Genomic DNA, 15738 nt, shown 5'->3' with positions numbered 1-15738 from the left:
TATAACAAGTTTTAACACAATTACAGATACAGAAAAAACATTGGTTTATGAGTCATTTATATATATATTATATTATCTATAGTTCCAAGAATACCTAAAGTAGCAAATAAATATTCACTGCACCCAAATTGCTGCTGTTTCTTAGCCTACCCAGTGTGATGGTAGCCTTAGCAAGAGAGAATCATGACCTAACTGGCCTTCAGGCATTATTGCCACTGCTCCAGGTTCCCTCAGTTTGGAACACTGCAGCATACATTTAACACTCATTCACATTGAACACATAGATCACATAAAAAGACTTGCTTTTAAAGGGGTGGTTCTACTTTAATTTAACAACTTTTTAAATATTTATTTATTATGGTTTGTTTAATTATTGACCCCATCTAAAAACAAATGCTCTGTAAGGTTACAAATTTGTAATTGTTACTTTTATTGCTACTTTCTATTACTCATCCCTCGCCTATTCTTAATTCAGTCTTTTGTTCAAATCAGTGCATGTTTGCATGGGTCATTTGGACCCTAGCAACCAGATTTCTGAATCTGCAAACTGGAGAGCTGCTGAATAAAAAGCGAAATAACTAAAAAAAACACAAATAAAAAATGAAAACCAATTGCAAGTTGTCTCGTAATATTACTCTCTACATCATACTAAACGTTAACTCAAAGGTGAACAACCCCTTTAAATCTTGCAATAGCTGTGCATAATATAACTTGCTGAGGTTTCAAACCAACTATACTGGTGGGAACGTAGTGATAAATCTTAAAGGGGACCCGTCACCCGAAAAAATTATTCAAAATCCCATTTTATCACATTAGTCAAGCAAAATGAACTTTAATTACACTATATAAATTATTTGAGTCTTGCTTCCTTCAGTCTGCGAATTCATAATTATAGCAAGTAGGCAGCAGCCATTTTGTGCACACTGTTATTAAGACAAGCCTTGCATCATCTCAGAGTCTTGTTTGTGCACCAGAATGGGGGACCTGATGTCCATCCCCATGCCCTGGCTACACAATTAAATGGTAAAGAGAATGGGGGAATGTGTGGAGAGCAGTGACATCTAAGAAGTGCTGAATGGAAAGTGAAAGGATTTGTCTTCCCGCCTCTATGCCCAGGACAATATTTGATTGACAGCTGAGATTTTTAAATGAACTTACAACAGCTATGAATGCTTTAATAAAAAATAGAAGGGGCACATTTACAAAGCTCGAGTGAAGGATTCGAATTAAAAAAACTTCGAATTTCGAAGTGTTTTTTTGGCTACTTCGACCATCGAATGGGCTACTTCGACCTTCGACTACGACTTCGACTACGAATCGAACGATTCGAACTAAAAATCATTCGACTATTCGACCATTCGATAATCGAAGTACTGTCTCTTTAAGAAAAACTTCGACCCCCTAGTTTGGCAGCTAAAATCTACCGAACTCAATGTTAGCCTATGGGGAAGGTCCCCATAGGCTTGCCTGCGTTTTTTTGATCGAAGGATATTCCTTCGATCGTTGGATTAAAATCCTTCGAATCGTTCGATTCGAAGGATTTAATCGTTCGATCGAACGAATAATCCTTCGATCGTTCGATCGCAGGATTTGCGCTAAATCGTTCGACTTCGATATTCGAAGTCGAGCGATTTTAGTTCCTAGTCGAATATCGAGGGTTAATTAACCCTAGATATTCGACCCTTAGTAAATCTGCCCCTTAATTTGAAAAGGACTTTTATTATACAGATTTTTGTGTCTGGGTGACAGGTCCACTTTAAGTACCAAACAACTGTTTGTGTCTGTTCAGCTACTGTAAAACACCAACTAAATTCATAATTTCAAGAAAAAAGCACTAACATTGTATCAACTTTTAATTGTATTTGCCTTCAACTGAATAAGATGGTTGTGGGTGCCAATGTAGTCACTTTAGCAACCAATCAATGCCGCAAATTGTAGACTGGAATATGAAAAGATAAGAGCAAGTATGAAGGTTGGGGTGCACAAAATGTATTACTTTCTAGTGCATTCCTGGTGCCCTTTTTAAAACCTCTTAACTAAACTGCCTGGCCAGTGGTAACCTAAAGGTTACCAGTTGGGTCACAAATTGATTGGGTAGCAAAAAAAAAAATAAGTTCTCCTTTGTGGAACCTAAAAAGAGCAGTGAGACAACAGGTGTGGAAGAAGCCAGGTCACCTGGAGCAGTGCTGTCTAAATCTACCTGAAAGTTCTTCATAATTTTATTGAAAACACAGGTGCTGGAGTACAGCAAATTACTATCTTGAGCTATATAAATAAAGGGTGATGCCAAAAAAAATAAACTTTATAGTCCACTGTGAGGTTACAGATTCTACAGTAAATCCTAATGACCTGGTCTTACTGGATGTTCTTGCTGTCAAATAAAGAACAGATACCTGAAGAGACTCTGCTATTACTACAGGTATGGGACCTGGTATACAGACTGCTTGGGACCTGGGGTTTTCTGGATAAGGGATCTTTCCGTAATTTGGATCTCCATATCCTGTCTACTTAAAAATAATTGAAATATTAAATAAACCCAATAGGATTGTTTTGCCTCCAATAAGGATGAATTGTATCATTGTTGGGATCAAGTACAAGGTACTGTTCTTTTCAAGAGTAAAAGGAAATCATTTTTTAAAATCTGAATTATTTGATTATGATGGAGTCTATCGTTGATGGCCTTCCCAGAATTCGGAGCTTTCTGGATAATGGGTTCCCGGATAACATATCCCATACCTGTATATACATTTTGATTGTGCCATGCTTATACCCACTGCTTATTTTTATATAAATAATAGTCGTTCAGTTATATCCTAATAAGGATTATTCTGCATGTCACAGAACCCTTTAAAAAATAAAGACTGGCTGAGGATCTTTTTCTTATTCCTGTCTAAAAAGTGCTCAATTTAAATCTTTTATTAATTTTTCCCTATATAACAATGTGATTTTAAAAACCTTATAATGTAGCCTGCCTTTTACAGAGTCTGCTCGTCAACAAACTTCCTATCTGAATCTTTCCAATCTGAATTCAATGAAAGCTGTAAAAAATAAAAAGTCAGAAATCTTACCTGGACTCTCTTTGGCCACAAGTCCAGTGGGGACCTTTGTAGATGTAAGTTTGATCACGCTTTCTCTCCTTGAAGCTCCAAAAATGTTGCAGTATTCCCAGCGTTTCTGCTGTAACTCCTGAAGCCAATAAGTCATGGCATGTCTGCTGGGAGCCTTAGGATCAGCACAAAGAAAGTGAAAGTATGTACATTAGGAACATGCATGAAAACTAAGCTTTACTGTATCATATGACTACCTCCCCCTTTATCTATCTGCGGACTTCTTACCTAATATTCTCTCAATATTACTACAGAAAACAGGGCAAAAACACATTATTTTGCTGTTCAGGGCTTTGTTATACTATATGCTAAATCCCAGGGTGCAAGGACTATGTTTTAACACTTATCATAAAAGCTGCTATGCCTCTATTTAATAAAGTAATATATCCTTTGCATCTAATTCTCTGAATTATATGCATTTCATGCATACACAGTCCACACTAGCAATACTTATTTATATATATGGACAAAGGTGGAAAAATGCCAAAGTGAGCCACTAGTTGGAGATTAAGTTACTAACCAGTTAAATATTAACAGTGTAAGCACAAAACCTAAAAGAAAAAAAAATAAGGGCACTTACAATCAAGCCTTAAAGCTCAAAATGAAGAAGTACCATTTCCTTGATCCAGTTCACAGCTGATCTCTACATACTGGAGGTACAGATGCCCTATGACTAGCAGGACCACTTTAAATCACTAGTAAACCCAGGGCATTGGTGGCCCCAAGATTCCCTTGGTGGCACCAAGCAGTGACCCCTGCAGCCCCAACAAATTTGTGACAGTATTGTCCTGCCTCAATTTAATAAACAAAATTTGTTTATAATAGGACTGTCATCTAAATATTCCATTACCTAATTTAGTACTCATTGCTGTTGTTGTTATTATTGTTATAATTGTTAAAGGGGTTGTTTACCTTTAAATTAACTTTTAGTATGGTGTAGAGCAGGGGTCCCCAACCTTTTTTACTTGTGAGCCACATTTAAATGTAAAAAACAGTTGGAGAGCAACACAAGCATGGAAAAGTCCATGGGGATGTCAAATAAGGGCTGTTATTGGCTATTTAGTAGCCCCTATATGGACTGGTAGCCTACAGTAGGCTCTGTTTGGCAGTACATCTGGGTTTTTCTACAACCAAAACTTGCATCCAAGCTGGGAATTCAAAAATAAGCACCTGCTTTGATGCCACTGGGAGCAACATCCAAGGGGTTGGTGATCAACATGTTGCTCACGAGCCACTGGTGTAGAGAATGAAATTCTGAGAAAATCTGTAATTGATTTTCATTTTTTATTATATGGGGCATTTTGAATTATTTCATTTTATTCAGCAGCTCTCCAGTTTGCAGTTTTAGCAATTAGGTTGCTAGGGTCCACATGACCATGCATTGCTTTAAGTAGGAGACTGGAATATGAATAGGAGAGGCCTGAATAGAAAGATAAGTAATAAAAAGTAGCAATAACAATAGATTTGTTGCAAATCAGAAAAAAAAACATTTGTGGGTAAAGACAGTTCTAGGCATGATGGCCTGCCAAGTAAAGGAAGGGCACAGAGGTAGCTATTGATGGTCTATATTACCTCCATGCATTTAGAATATAGTTTGTGCAAGCATTATCAAGTCCTTTAAGGAATCAAACATAGGCAATGAGGATCCTCCTGTAAGCATATGATGCATGGGGAGAGCACAGTATGAGTATAACCTTATTCTATAATATTGTACTTAAGAAAGTTCTAAAGGGATTTTATTTTCTTTACAGGTAATTAGTTTTGCTGTACTCATTAAATGCCATATCCTGAGCACAGAATGTAAAGCACATTTAATGTATCTTTTATGTTACCCATTTATATCACTTTAAATTAAACAAGTGTTTCAGAAGCAGCACATTTCTATTTTTCTGACTTTTGTTTCTAGCCCAATGGATTTCAAAACACACATACCCGGAGAATGGACACCCTTCCAGAGCTGTGGATTTCAAACTGCCCTACTTCTGCTTCTAAGTCGTAACTGAAAGAAGCATCTCCAATATCAATTTGCCCAAGTGGCTGTGCATCCTGGTGGTGTTTGAAGTAATAAAGTTGGCACCTGCGAGGGTCTAGCACAAACCAGCGATTTTTGAAGCTTCTCAGAGGACCCTTGCCTGACAGTTTGGCTAGGTAGCCACAGAGTCTAGGAGGCTGATCCTTGGAGGTTTCTCCAGAGGCCACACTGGCAGTTGGCTCTTCAGGGGGTGTGTCTTGATTGTCACTCGGATCCTCCACCCCAGGCATCTCTCTGCTCAGGCCCTGCCACTTTTCTGCTGACAGTGTATTTGTATGGCAACTTTCTCCCACGGAGTCCATCTGTATGCAAACTGCCTATGTGCCCATTCTCATTGCAGCTCCTTCTTAGACTCCTTCTTTATGCCGTTGTCCTCGGTCCCAGCAAATATCACTGGTTTCCAGTCACTTCCACTGAATAAAAATGGTGCATCTCAGTTCCCAAGAACCCACACTGCCTTCACCCAAATTCACATAGACAGTCCCTGGGGGCAGGCTGCACAGTTACACAGCTTCTGTACAGAGGGTTTCTGTATTAAACATTCTCTGCACAGAGAGACCCCTCCTAATGCACCGTATCCTGTCTGTCCTCTCACCAGCACATGTGACCGTGCAGCATTTCCTTTTCATGCAGTAACTCTGCAGCTGTGTGCCTGCCAGCTTCCTGGATATGTGTGAGCTACTGCTCTACTGTGGCTGCTGCACTAACTTCATACACACAGTCCTCATGTGGTAGCCCACACGCTGCCCCCAGAATGGTGGATTTGGGGTCTTAAAGGGGGCCAGGCCATGCTGCAATTAATTGGATTAGCTACTCCTCCCCTGCTGTCAAACTTGAGAAGGGAGGGTGGGAGCTAGGGTTCCTGCATTTCTTTTCACTACACAGCTTTGTGTAGAGCTCATTTTGACACAGAAGTTTAAGTCCTGGAAGAGCTGCACAGGGTTGGAAACTGGAGGTTGAAATTTGATCTTCCCTTCCAGCATATCCAATCCTAATGTGGCTTTACTGGGACTAAACTTTTGCTACTAATGAGCCGTACAGAACGCTGTGTAAAAAAGTACATGCAGGCATCCTAGGAACCACCCTCTGTTCCCAGGTCTGCAGCTCACTGACAGGGAGGGTGGGGGCAGTGGTGGCTTCAAGTAGGTAGAGCACTGCTGGCCCCCCTTAGCTAGCACAAAGGCAGATTCAGGGAGATTTAATCGCCTGGCGACTAATCGCCTCTTCTGTGGGGCGACTATCTCCCCGAACTACCTTCCCCCTTCATTCCGCCTGCTTTAATGAGAAAACTCCAGCGCCAATGCACTCGCGGCGCTTCGTTTTCCGAAGTCACCTGAAGTTTTCTCGTCGGAAATCCAAGCGTCGCAAGTTAATTGGCGCTGGCGTTTTCTCATTATAGCAGGCGGAATGCAAGGGGAAGGCAGTTCGGGGAGAATCCCTGAATCTGCCTGTGTGCTAGCTCCCTTAAGTGAAGAGAGACTGTCCAATTGCCTACTTTTCGTTGATAAAAAAAATAAACAAATACCCTGATAAATGAATCAAAAAGGGGGGGGTTCACCGTTAAGCTTAATTCTAAGCAGAAATGAGCACACACTCCTGCACCAGCCGATGAAGATAAAACGTCACTTTTATTCCATGTTATTAAAAGCACATATCCTGACGCATTTTGTATCTACTGACCTATGATTATGTCATATATATACCAGTCGATACGAAGCGCGTCAGGACATGTGGTTTTAATAACATGGAATAAAAGTCAAGTTTTATTTTCATCGGTTGGTGCAGGAGTGTGTGCTCATATTGCTCATTTCTGAATTTCCACCCCAAGTTACGGGTTCAGGGTGCAGCACCCGAGCCATCTGCCGACATTGGTGAGTGCTAACTTTAACCATATTACGTTATATTGATTGATTACACAGAGTGGATTGGCCCTGAAAGTGACGGACCTGGGGTACATACACCCAGGTAAATTCCGTTATCGGGTGAGCAGAAATTTATTGAAATCGCTGCCTAGCGAGTGGAGTTTGGGGTTTTACATACCCGGACCTGTACTCTTTACATAGTCAGCCTTTTCATCTATCCCCATTTGGGATTGAGACGCTTTTTGCTTTATTGTATTTGAGTTAATTCTATTGAACTCCACGAGGCAATAGGGTGTGCTGCGCAGTGCGATGACGAAAGAAAGAAACATTGCAGGTACGAACTACTTTTATCCGACACAACTGTTGGATGTGTGCACACTGCGTGCATCTTCATCCAACAATCGTGTCGAGTGTAGTTTGTACCTGCAATGTTTCTTTCACTCCCATTTTATTTGGCGCCTCCATGTCGTGTCCATTTCGTCACTGCGCACCCGAACTCCTCATGGAGTTTTGCCCTATATTGCACTTAATTATTTTTTTTTTTATAGTTTTTCAATTATTTTCCCTCTACTTCTAACTCTTTCCAGCTTTCAAATTTGAGTCACTGACCCTTTCTAAAAATCCAACGCTCTGTAAGGCTACACATTTTTTGTTATTGCTACTTTTACTTATTTATTTTTCTATCTGGGCCCTCTCCTATTCATATTCCTGGCTCATAGTCAAATCAATGCATGGTTGCTTGGGTAATTTGGACCCCAACAACCAGATTGAAATTACAACCCCTTTGAATGTACCAGTGCAAATATAAAGACTTATGACCAGTTTCTATATTTGGGTTGTAACTTTATTTTAAAAATAGCACTGGCAAGGTAAAGCAAAATCAAGGCAAATAATTATAACTTGATGGTATTATTAAGTGGGCAAGTGTTTCAAACTAAATACATTTAATAACATTATAGGATTCATTATCCCAAGTTTGCTCTTCAGTGACAATGTAATAACTTAAATGTTAAGATATTTAAGATCATTCTGTAATTCCATTCTTTTTTCATCAAGGTTTGCGTGGAATCTACAGTAATTTGAATCAACTCCTGGTTGCATATGGCATGATAGCTCACAGAGAGAGAGAGAGGAGAATGCTCCTTGTGTTACATCTGTTAAAACACGGTCAACCAACATAGGGGTGCAATGCTCACTCCCCAGATAGCTGACTGGCCACAGAAGAGTTAATTTAAAGCAAACAACTCTGCCTAAAGTGTAAATAAGGTAAGTAATGTTATTGTCAGATCGCGTTGCATTGTTAATGCGACACGACTGTCGGATGCAGACGCAGCATCCGACAGTCATGTCACATCAACGCTGCGTCATGAGCTGCGTCACGATCCGACAGTAGAATTACTTACCTTATTTCCGTCGCATCAAAATTGACACCTGCGTTATTGCGCAGCGCGTCGGATCGCGCCAGAATTGTCCATGGCCCTGCGCTTAAGGGGGCGTAAAGTGATCCCTTGTCTGCAATTTAACCCATCACTCCAATAGCTCTGATTACTGATCACACAAATCTCAGGCGGCTGCTGGCTGGCTACAGTGCAATGATCCATACTGAATGGAGCACACAGGGTTGGTTCATGCCTCTGCATCTTACTAAAGCTAACCTCGGTCAGAAACAACCTTGTGAGCCACTTTCCTGCCATCCAGAACTTGGAGCAAAGATGATGGTTTTGAAGTGATTCAGCCAGCGCCGTCTAGTGGAGTGAAGGTGGAAATTGCAGGCAAAAAAGAAAAAAACTGTAGTTTTTTTAAATGGATGTAAATTGGAAATAGGTTTCTTTTTTAGTGGAGAACCTGTGATGGTCTGGGGTTTTTAATCATGTGGAGAGAAGCAGATCTGCCCTGATCAATATCTCCCTGTAGCTGCACCAACAATCGCAGTTTCTGTCTGCGTGCAGCTACACGGAGCAGAGCAGAGATCAGCCGGAAAATGACTGCTTTTGCATTTTACGGTCAATCTTCACTTCCATTAACAACTGAGTCATCTGCTTGGGGTAGGCAGGGTTTTCCCTTTTATTTTTATTGCATAGTGGTAATTAAAGAAGTGTGAACACCGCCACCCCATCACAACAACTTTTAGATTTCACCTAATGTGCATTTCTATATTCAGGTAATATGTATGATTAAAAAAAACAATATTTTATTAGTCATGCACTTATACACAATTTCTAACAAGACAATTGTATCTTTACAAAAGTAAATCCATTGTTTAGATGTGCTGGACTTTCGATAAAAAAAACAATTTTGAAAAAAAAATGTAAACATACAAAAGTATATAAACAAAATCAGTAACGGGCTGGTGTAATTATAGATACATACATCTACATATAGTATACCTCACAGCTGTCCTGCTTTTCATGGAACATCCTGCTGTACCACATTATTGGTGGAATGTCCCACTTCTCCTTTTTTTTTAATTTCAGGCTCATTTTGGACTTTGGCTCTTTCAGGCCAGCTCAGTACAGAGAGCTCCGTCTACTTTGAGTCTTTATTGCCATGCAGCACTCCATTCAGTCACAGGTGATTTATTAAGAAAACATAGGTCTACTGCCTACATACTACACTAAGCCCTTTATCAAGCTTTATGATGGCCACATAGAGCGTTCACAGTACAATCACAAGTGCCTAAAAATAGCAGGTCATCCTTACATATTTTAAAATCTCCATCTACTGATACGTAGTCACATGAGGCCACATTAATAAGGTTCACTATTAATAAAACTTCAAATTAAAATTGTATCTGGAATGAATATAAACATAACAGTTAACTTCCCAAGTTCAGTTTCCAGGAGATTTTTGTCTCCGCTCCCCGAACTCGACCAATTGAGTCCAATCACGATCAACTAGACCCCTTCAATGCTGAAGTAATTTCTGGTTTCCTGTATGTTAAATTATTTATTAGAAAAGCAAGACGTATTATCCACCAAAGCAAATACCTTTTTGTTGTCAAGGTTTTTTTTCGATTTTTGTTTTTTTTCGATTTTTTTTTATCACGCTGATTACACGCAGCAGATCTTTTTGTTTCTTTTTCTGAATTTCCGATTTGAAATATTTTATTTGGTTTTCACAATAAACCATAAAAATCAATATGATAACAAATAGTATGCAGAATAAAAAGAATAATACAATGACATATTATACAGAATGTCTGAATTTTCAATGCTGGGAGGTAGGTATACAGTGACTAGACAAATTAACATGATGACAAGATTATTTCTACAATTACCTATTTCTCTAGTCTCTATCTATGTGAAAGCAATTAAAATGTATAGGATCATAATACATAATGCTCATCCAGTGGGTTTTAGAGTAAGTTCCAAAAGTAAGTAGGTTTTGCTGTAGCTCACCGGTTAGGGTAAGGCACAATGAGCAATTCAGAGCATTTTGTAGCTCCATTGGACAAAACACTTGAAATAAAAAATGTCTGGTTCAGTTTTGTCAAAGCAAATATCAATGTAAAACGTGGCACTGTCTGTAATATGGAAATACGGACAGGTTTCACCCAGATAGCTCTTTCATAAAAGGTGCCATCCCAAGTTACAGAGTGTGGAAGAGTAGTATCTAAACACTTAGAGGAGAATAAACAGGAGGTCCACATGATCCTGTAGATAAACACAGTAACAGCTTTATTCAAAGTCCAGTATCAGCTGTTTACACAAGTCCCAATAATATCATTAAACTGTATAAGGATTACCAGGCTGTTTGGCCCTCTTCTGCTGCCTGCCTTACTGTCTCTCCTCCTTCAGGTCAGGTGGCTCTATGGCTCCCAGGTTTCTGGTACAGAATAAAGCTTGCATTAGGGGTACCCTCTATGTGGCAACAGTATTTACCTAGCTTTCTTCCCCATACAATGAGTCCCTAACTGGTTAGGTAATGCCAAGGCACTGGCCCCCTTCTTAACTCTGCACTGGAGCCTCAACCACTCAGCTAGCTAGATCTGATGCATTCTTGCCATTACTTAAGTATTACTTTATTTAATAACCATATAATTCTAATTAAAGCAAGGATGGCCTTTAACCCATTAAGTCCAAAGCATTCTGTATAACCAATTAAGAGCCAATTAAGCTCAAGGTATTAAAGGTCAGGCAATACAATGGAAGTAAACCCATGTTCACATTGAGATATAGCCAATGTGTCATATGTTGCAAAACTTAAGCAAAGTGCCATAATAGTCACTAAACATAAAGTGATAAATACATAGTCCAAAATTTCCAGAAAGTCAGGCCAAAGTATCCAAAATTGTATCAAAATAAAAGTCATTTATAATCTTGGTAATCAGGGAAACTTCCAGGAGACGAGTTTATTAAAAAGAATCACACTTCTAAAGGGCACAACAAAACAACCTATCCTCATTAGATGATAGGAAACTGCCCCTAAAGCCTATCCTAGGTGACTGCCAACATGTCACACAAGGTAGAAAACAATAAACTGAGATATGCGGCATGATACAAACTCATTAATGATAACCATGCTAACAAAATTTCAACAAATTTTAATAGCCAGCATAATAAAAAATGTATTACTCCTGTAACTCACCCATGTAAAAATTCACGGCAGGAGATCCGTATTAAACCACACAGCTAACTGGCTCATTTATTAATTCCTTTAATATCTGAAAAATGGAGGAGAAGATAAGTTAAGAGTTACAGAAAGCAGCATAAACTATATTGTTCATTTATGTCTTTTGGCATGACAGAATCCAGCCGTCTAATTCACCTGACTTCCACGTGGCTTTTGTAGCAGAAGATTGTTCCAATCATCACCTCTTATGGGTGTCTGCACTACTTCCAACACTTTCCATTTCAACTGACAAACACTGTGTTTATTGGTAAAAAAAAAAGTGTCTGGACACCAGTGTGTCAGTGTGGGAGTCTTTTTTGAAACTCCTAATGGTATTTGTGTGTTCTTTTATACATGTATTGAATGCACGTATAGTTTTTCCCATGTAGAACATTCCACAAGGGCATTTTAGCACATAAACCACAAATTTACTTTTACATGTGGCGTATGTTTTCAACTCTATTGTTGAGTTGGTGTCTATTAGGCCCTTTATTAGGCCCTTTATTAATGGAACTACAACAATTGAAGTCCAGGAAAGGAAAAGTACTTATTTTAGGTCTACCCTCAAACAGTTTTCTCTTGCAAACAGTTTGTGTGGGACAAAGTAGATCTCTGAGTGATACACCTCTTTTATAAGAAAATCTGGGGTAGTTTGAGAATAGGTCACCATCCTTTGCATCTGATTGTAGAATAGGCCAATATTTTCTGATAATACCTTCTATTCTGTGGCTTTTTTTAAATCAAATTTACCAACAAACAACAAGCTATTTTAATCACTTATCTGTGTTTTAGGTTTTAACGGTTGTTCACAGGGTAATTCACCAACCTCATTGGCAATGTGTTGCAACCTCCATTGGTCAAATCATTAGCTGCATCTATATAAAGAATATCGTTAGATGCTATTTTTCTAGCCCGCATATATTGGCCTTTGGTTATTGCGTTAAAAGAGAAGTAAACCCTTGCTACTAAAATCCCCTACTCCCTTAGCCTACATAGACCCCCTCCCTGCTCCCCCCAGCCTAGCTGGTACCTTTGCTAAATGCCCCTAACTCTTTACTTACCCCTCGGTGCAGATTCAGGGCATTGGACTTCACGGCAGCCATATTCTTCTCTTCTGTAATCTTCGCGAAGCAAGTGTCGTATTGGCGCATGCGCAGTTTTAGCAATGATGAAGGGAAGGATTAAGACCCAAGGATTACCAAAGTGGCTGAAGGTGGAGCCCGTGAACTGAGTTAGGGACATTTAGCAAAGGTACCACCTAGGCTTGGGGGGCAGGGTCTATGGGGCAAATTCACTAAGATTCGTAGTTGCGCCAGGCGTAACTTCGCCGCACTTCGCCACACTTTACCAGGCGTAGTTTCGCCAGCGATTCGCAAATTCAGGGGGGGAAGAAGGGGAGCCCCAAAAAAAATTTAGATCTTTTTCAGCCTATCACCCATAATGTAGAAAGCACGCCAGCGTTTTTTGGGACTTAGTATAAATTTTGCCTTTTTTTGAGTAGCGTAAAAGGTAGCGTTCAGTACACTTCGCGCGTTAGTGAATTTGCGTAGTTACGTCGCTAGCGAAACTTCGCCAGGCGTAAGGGTGCGAAGTAACACTAGCGAAACTACGCCAGCGTTCGTTAGTGAATTTGCGCAGTAACGAAAATGCCAAACACTAGCGAAGTAACGCTAGCGTTCGGTGCTTCGGCGCTTAGTGAATTTGCCCCTATGTAGGGTAGGGGATTTTAGTAGCAAGGGTTTGTTTCTCCTTTAAGGGTTCGGGAATGTTGGCAACTCTTGACATGAAAGAGATTTTCAACCCTGTTGTCAGCTTATTATCAACTTTTCTGAGTTTAACATCCAGAAAGTTGAGTTCACTAGATGAAGTCTCAAACGTGAATTTTACTGTAGGGTGGAAAATGTTGGCTTCAGTTACCATTTGCTCAAATGTATTTAAAGGGCCATCCCATATAATGTATCATCCACACACCTGAAATATTGTTTGATATGTGGTAAATAGGTCTCATTGAGGAAAAGTTGTTTCTCTAACCCATAAACAAAAAGGTTTGCTAGGGATGAAACAACCGCAGAACCCATATCGGTACTCTGTTTTTGCCAGTAGAATGACCCATTATACATAAAATAGTTCTTGCTTAGTACCATTTATAAGCAGTCAATAAGAAAGTACACCAGAGCTTTAGGTAGGTTTGTGTCGAGTAATGCATTCTCCGCACATGTAAGACCCTCTTCCTGTGGAATTGAGATAAAAAGACTCTCAATGTCAACTTACAGTACAACGCTGCAAAATATGTTGACGCTATATAAATACATGTTATTAATAATGTTAATACTACAGAGCATAGTTCTATTTTTGCGATTACTCAAGTAGCTGTTCCTTAAAATGACTTTATATAATATTCACAAAATTGTTCCCCAGAGACTTTATTCTTATGTTAATGTTATTTTAGTACAAAAAATAAATGAATACAATTTTATACACAGAACATGACTGCAGGATATGGGGAAAATATATAAATGATTACACTGCAGACGTATACATTTCTTTTTATAAAAATGGCTTTGCAAATATTTATGTTACCTAACCAAATAAAAGAACAACATTTTCCTTGAACTAGCTGACAAGTACAATAGTTTTACACACTAATGTTTGTACTCAGAACTTTAAATCCTGGAAAAAATTACTTAAGTAAACCTTATAGCACTGCAGTTAAAAGAGTACACCTGGTTCAGAAGGATAGATGATTTTAAAACGTTGTCCTTGTAAAATATTTCTAAGTCCTAATGTACAATTGCTATTTCCTTGTTGACACGCCATGAATAAGAGTTTTGGTGCCAAAGTAACAATTAATTGGTTCTGTAAGGAAAGGAGTTAGGGCATGCCTGTGTTTTGTGTTGTGACTAAAGCTTTTGTCATTCATAGCTTTTTTCTCCTATATTGCCATGCCAACTGATTCCTGATCAGAATCACTTCTTATAAGACTTGTATGTTTATTCATGGAGCCAGGTGGCAAATGACGTTTGAAATTTTAAAATGCAAGCTTAAAAATATACAAGATCATAGACATATACAATGCCTTGCATACATATTCTCCCCCCTGGACTTTTCCAAAATTGGTTTTGCACCAGCTGGAATTAAACTGCAAATTTCTAACTTTATCTCTAGACAGGAGCACACCTGAAATTGTCTCCATCAACCAGAAGCAGACTGATTATTATTATTTATGGCTTAGCATTCATCTTCAGGTCAGTGATCAAATCACACATGGGTCTGGTCAGTCACAGTGGTCTTTGGCTCCTAAATGAGCAAATTGTTGGCCAACTGGGTGAAGTAAGGTGGAATATCAGTATCTTTTGTACACCAACACCTTTATCTTAAACTTTTTCCAGAAGCCAATTAAACCATAAGGTTTTATATCTGTGACCGTATTTGACTTGCAAATATCCATGTTTCCATATACTTTGCAAGTGATGTAAACTAAAGCATTATTCATAAAGTACAGATAAGCTAGCTGTGTTTTAAACATGGAAACTATGATGTATTCTGAATGATTGTAACACCAATAAGCTTTGCAGATTTATGTATAAATTGTCCTTATTCTTCTTATCTCATACTAAATAAAAATCCCAGTTCTAAAAAATATATTTGTTTTTGATTTTTTTTCTTTTAACAGAACTTTTAATAGTTTCTAGTAGTGTATACTAAGTTGCAATGTTGTTTGTATGTCAGTTGTTGAATTTGTAAGGTACCTGTATGGCAGCCATGTGATGATGTAGGCCCAAGCATCACCCTTTTCTTTTGGAAATCCATCATTTAGAACTATTTTATGTGTCTTGCCTTAATTAACTTGCGTTTCCATGCTGTTTGTTGATTGCTAGTTAGGCCCTAATATCTGTTGAAAATATACATCACACAGTGCAGGGGCCATTAATAAATGTAATACATTTAATAGCCCTTTATCATTATTTGAAGCTAAATGATCACAAATATGTCTCCATTAGTTAAGTCCAAATAAAGCAAACATTGAAATGTGTGTTTACAACCAGGAGCATTGAAGATGACAGAAAGGCTGCACAATGCACAATGGACTAAAGTAGTGTTGTTCAACTAGTAGCTAGCAGGCCGC

The 15738-nt window shown here is 38.8% G+C and overlaps 1 protein-coding gene across 1 annotated transcript in view; it reads right to left on the bottom strand.

The window, feature by feature from the left end:
• The window catches only part of tbc1d2b.L (TBC1 domain family member 2B L homeolog), a 37719-nt gene extending 31690 nt beyond the window's left edge, over window positions 1–6029 (bottom strand). The window contains exons 1-2 of the mRNA XM_018252874.2: window positions 5040–6029; window positions 3069–3222 (exon numbers count right to left, since the gene is read on the bottom strand). Coding sequence (XP_018108363.1) covers window positions 3069–3222; window positions 5040–5441 — 556 coding nt within the window. The 5' untranslated portion in view covers window positions 5442–6029. The remainder of the gene's footprint in view (window positions 1–3068; window positions 3223–5039) is intronic.
• Between the last annotated feature and the right edge of the window lie 9709 nt (window positions 6030–15738).

This window comes from Xenopus laevis, chromosome 3L, assembly GCF_017654675.1.
Source record: "Xenopus laevis strain J_2021 chromosome 3L, Xenopus_laevis_v10.1, whole genome shotgun sequence".
NCBI lineage: Eukaryota > Metazoa > Chordata > Amphibia > Anura > Pipidae > Xenopus > Xenopus laevis.
The sequence above is the reverse complement of the archived record's forward strand: the minus strand, read 5'-3'. Positions and strand labels throughout refer to the sequence as shown.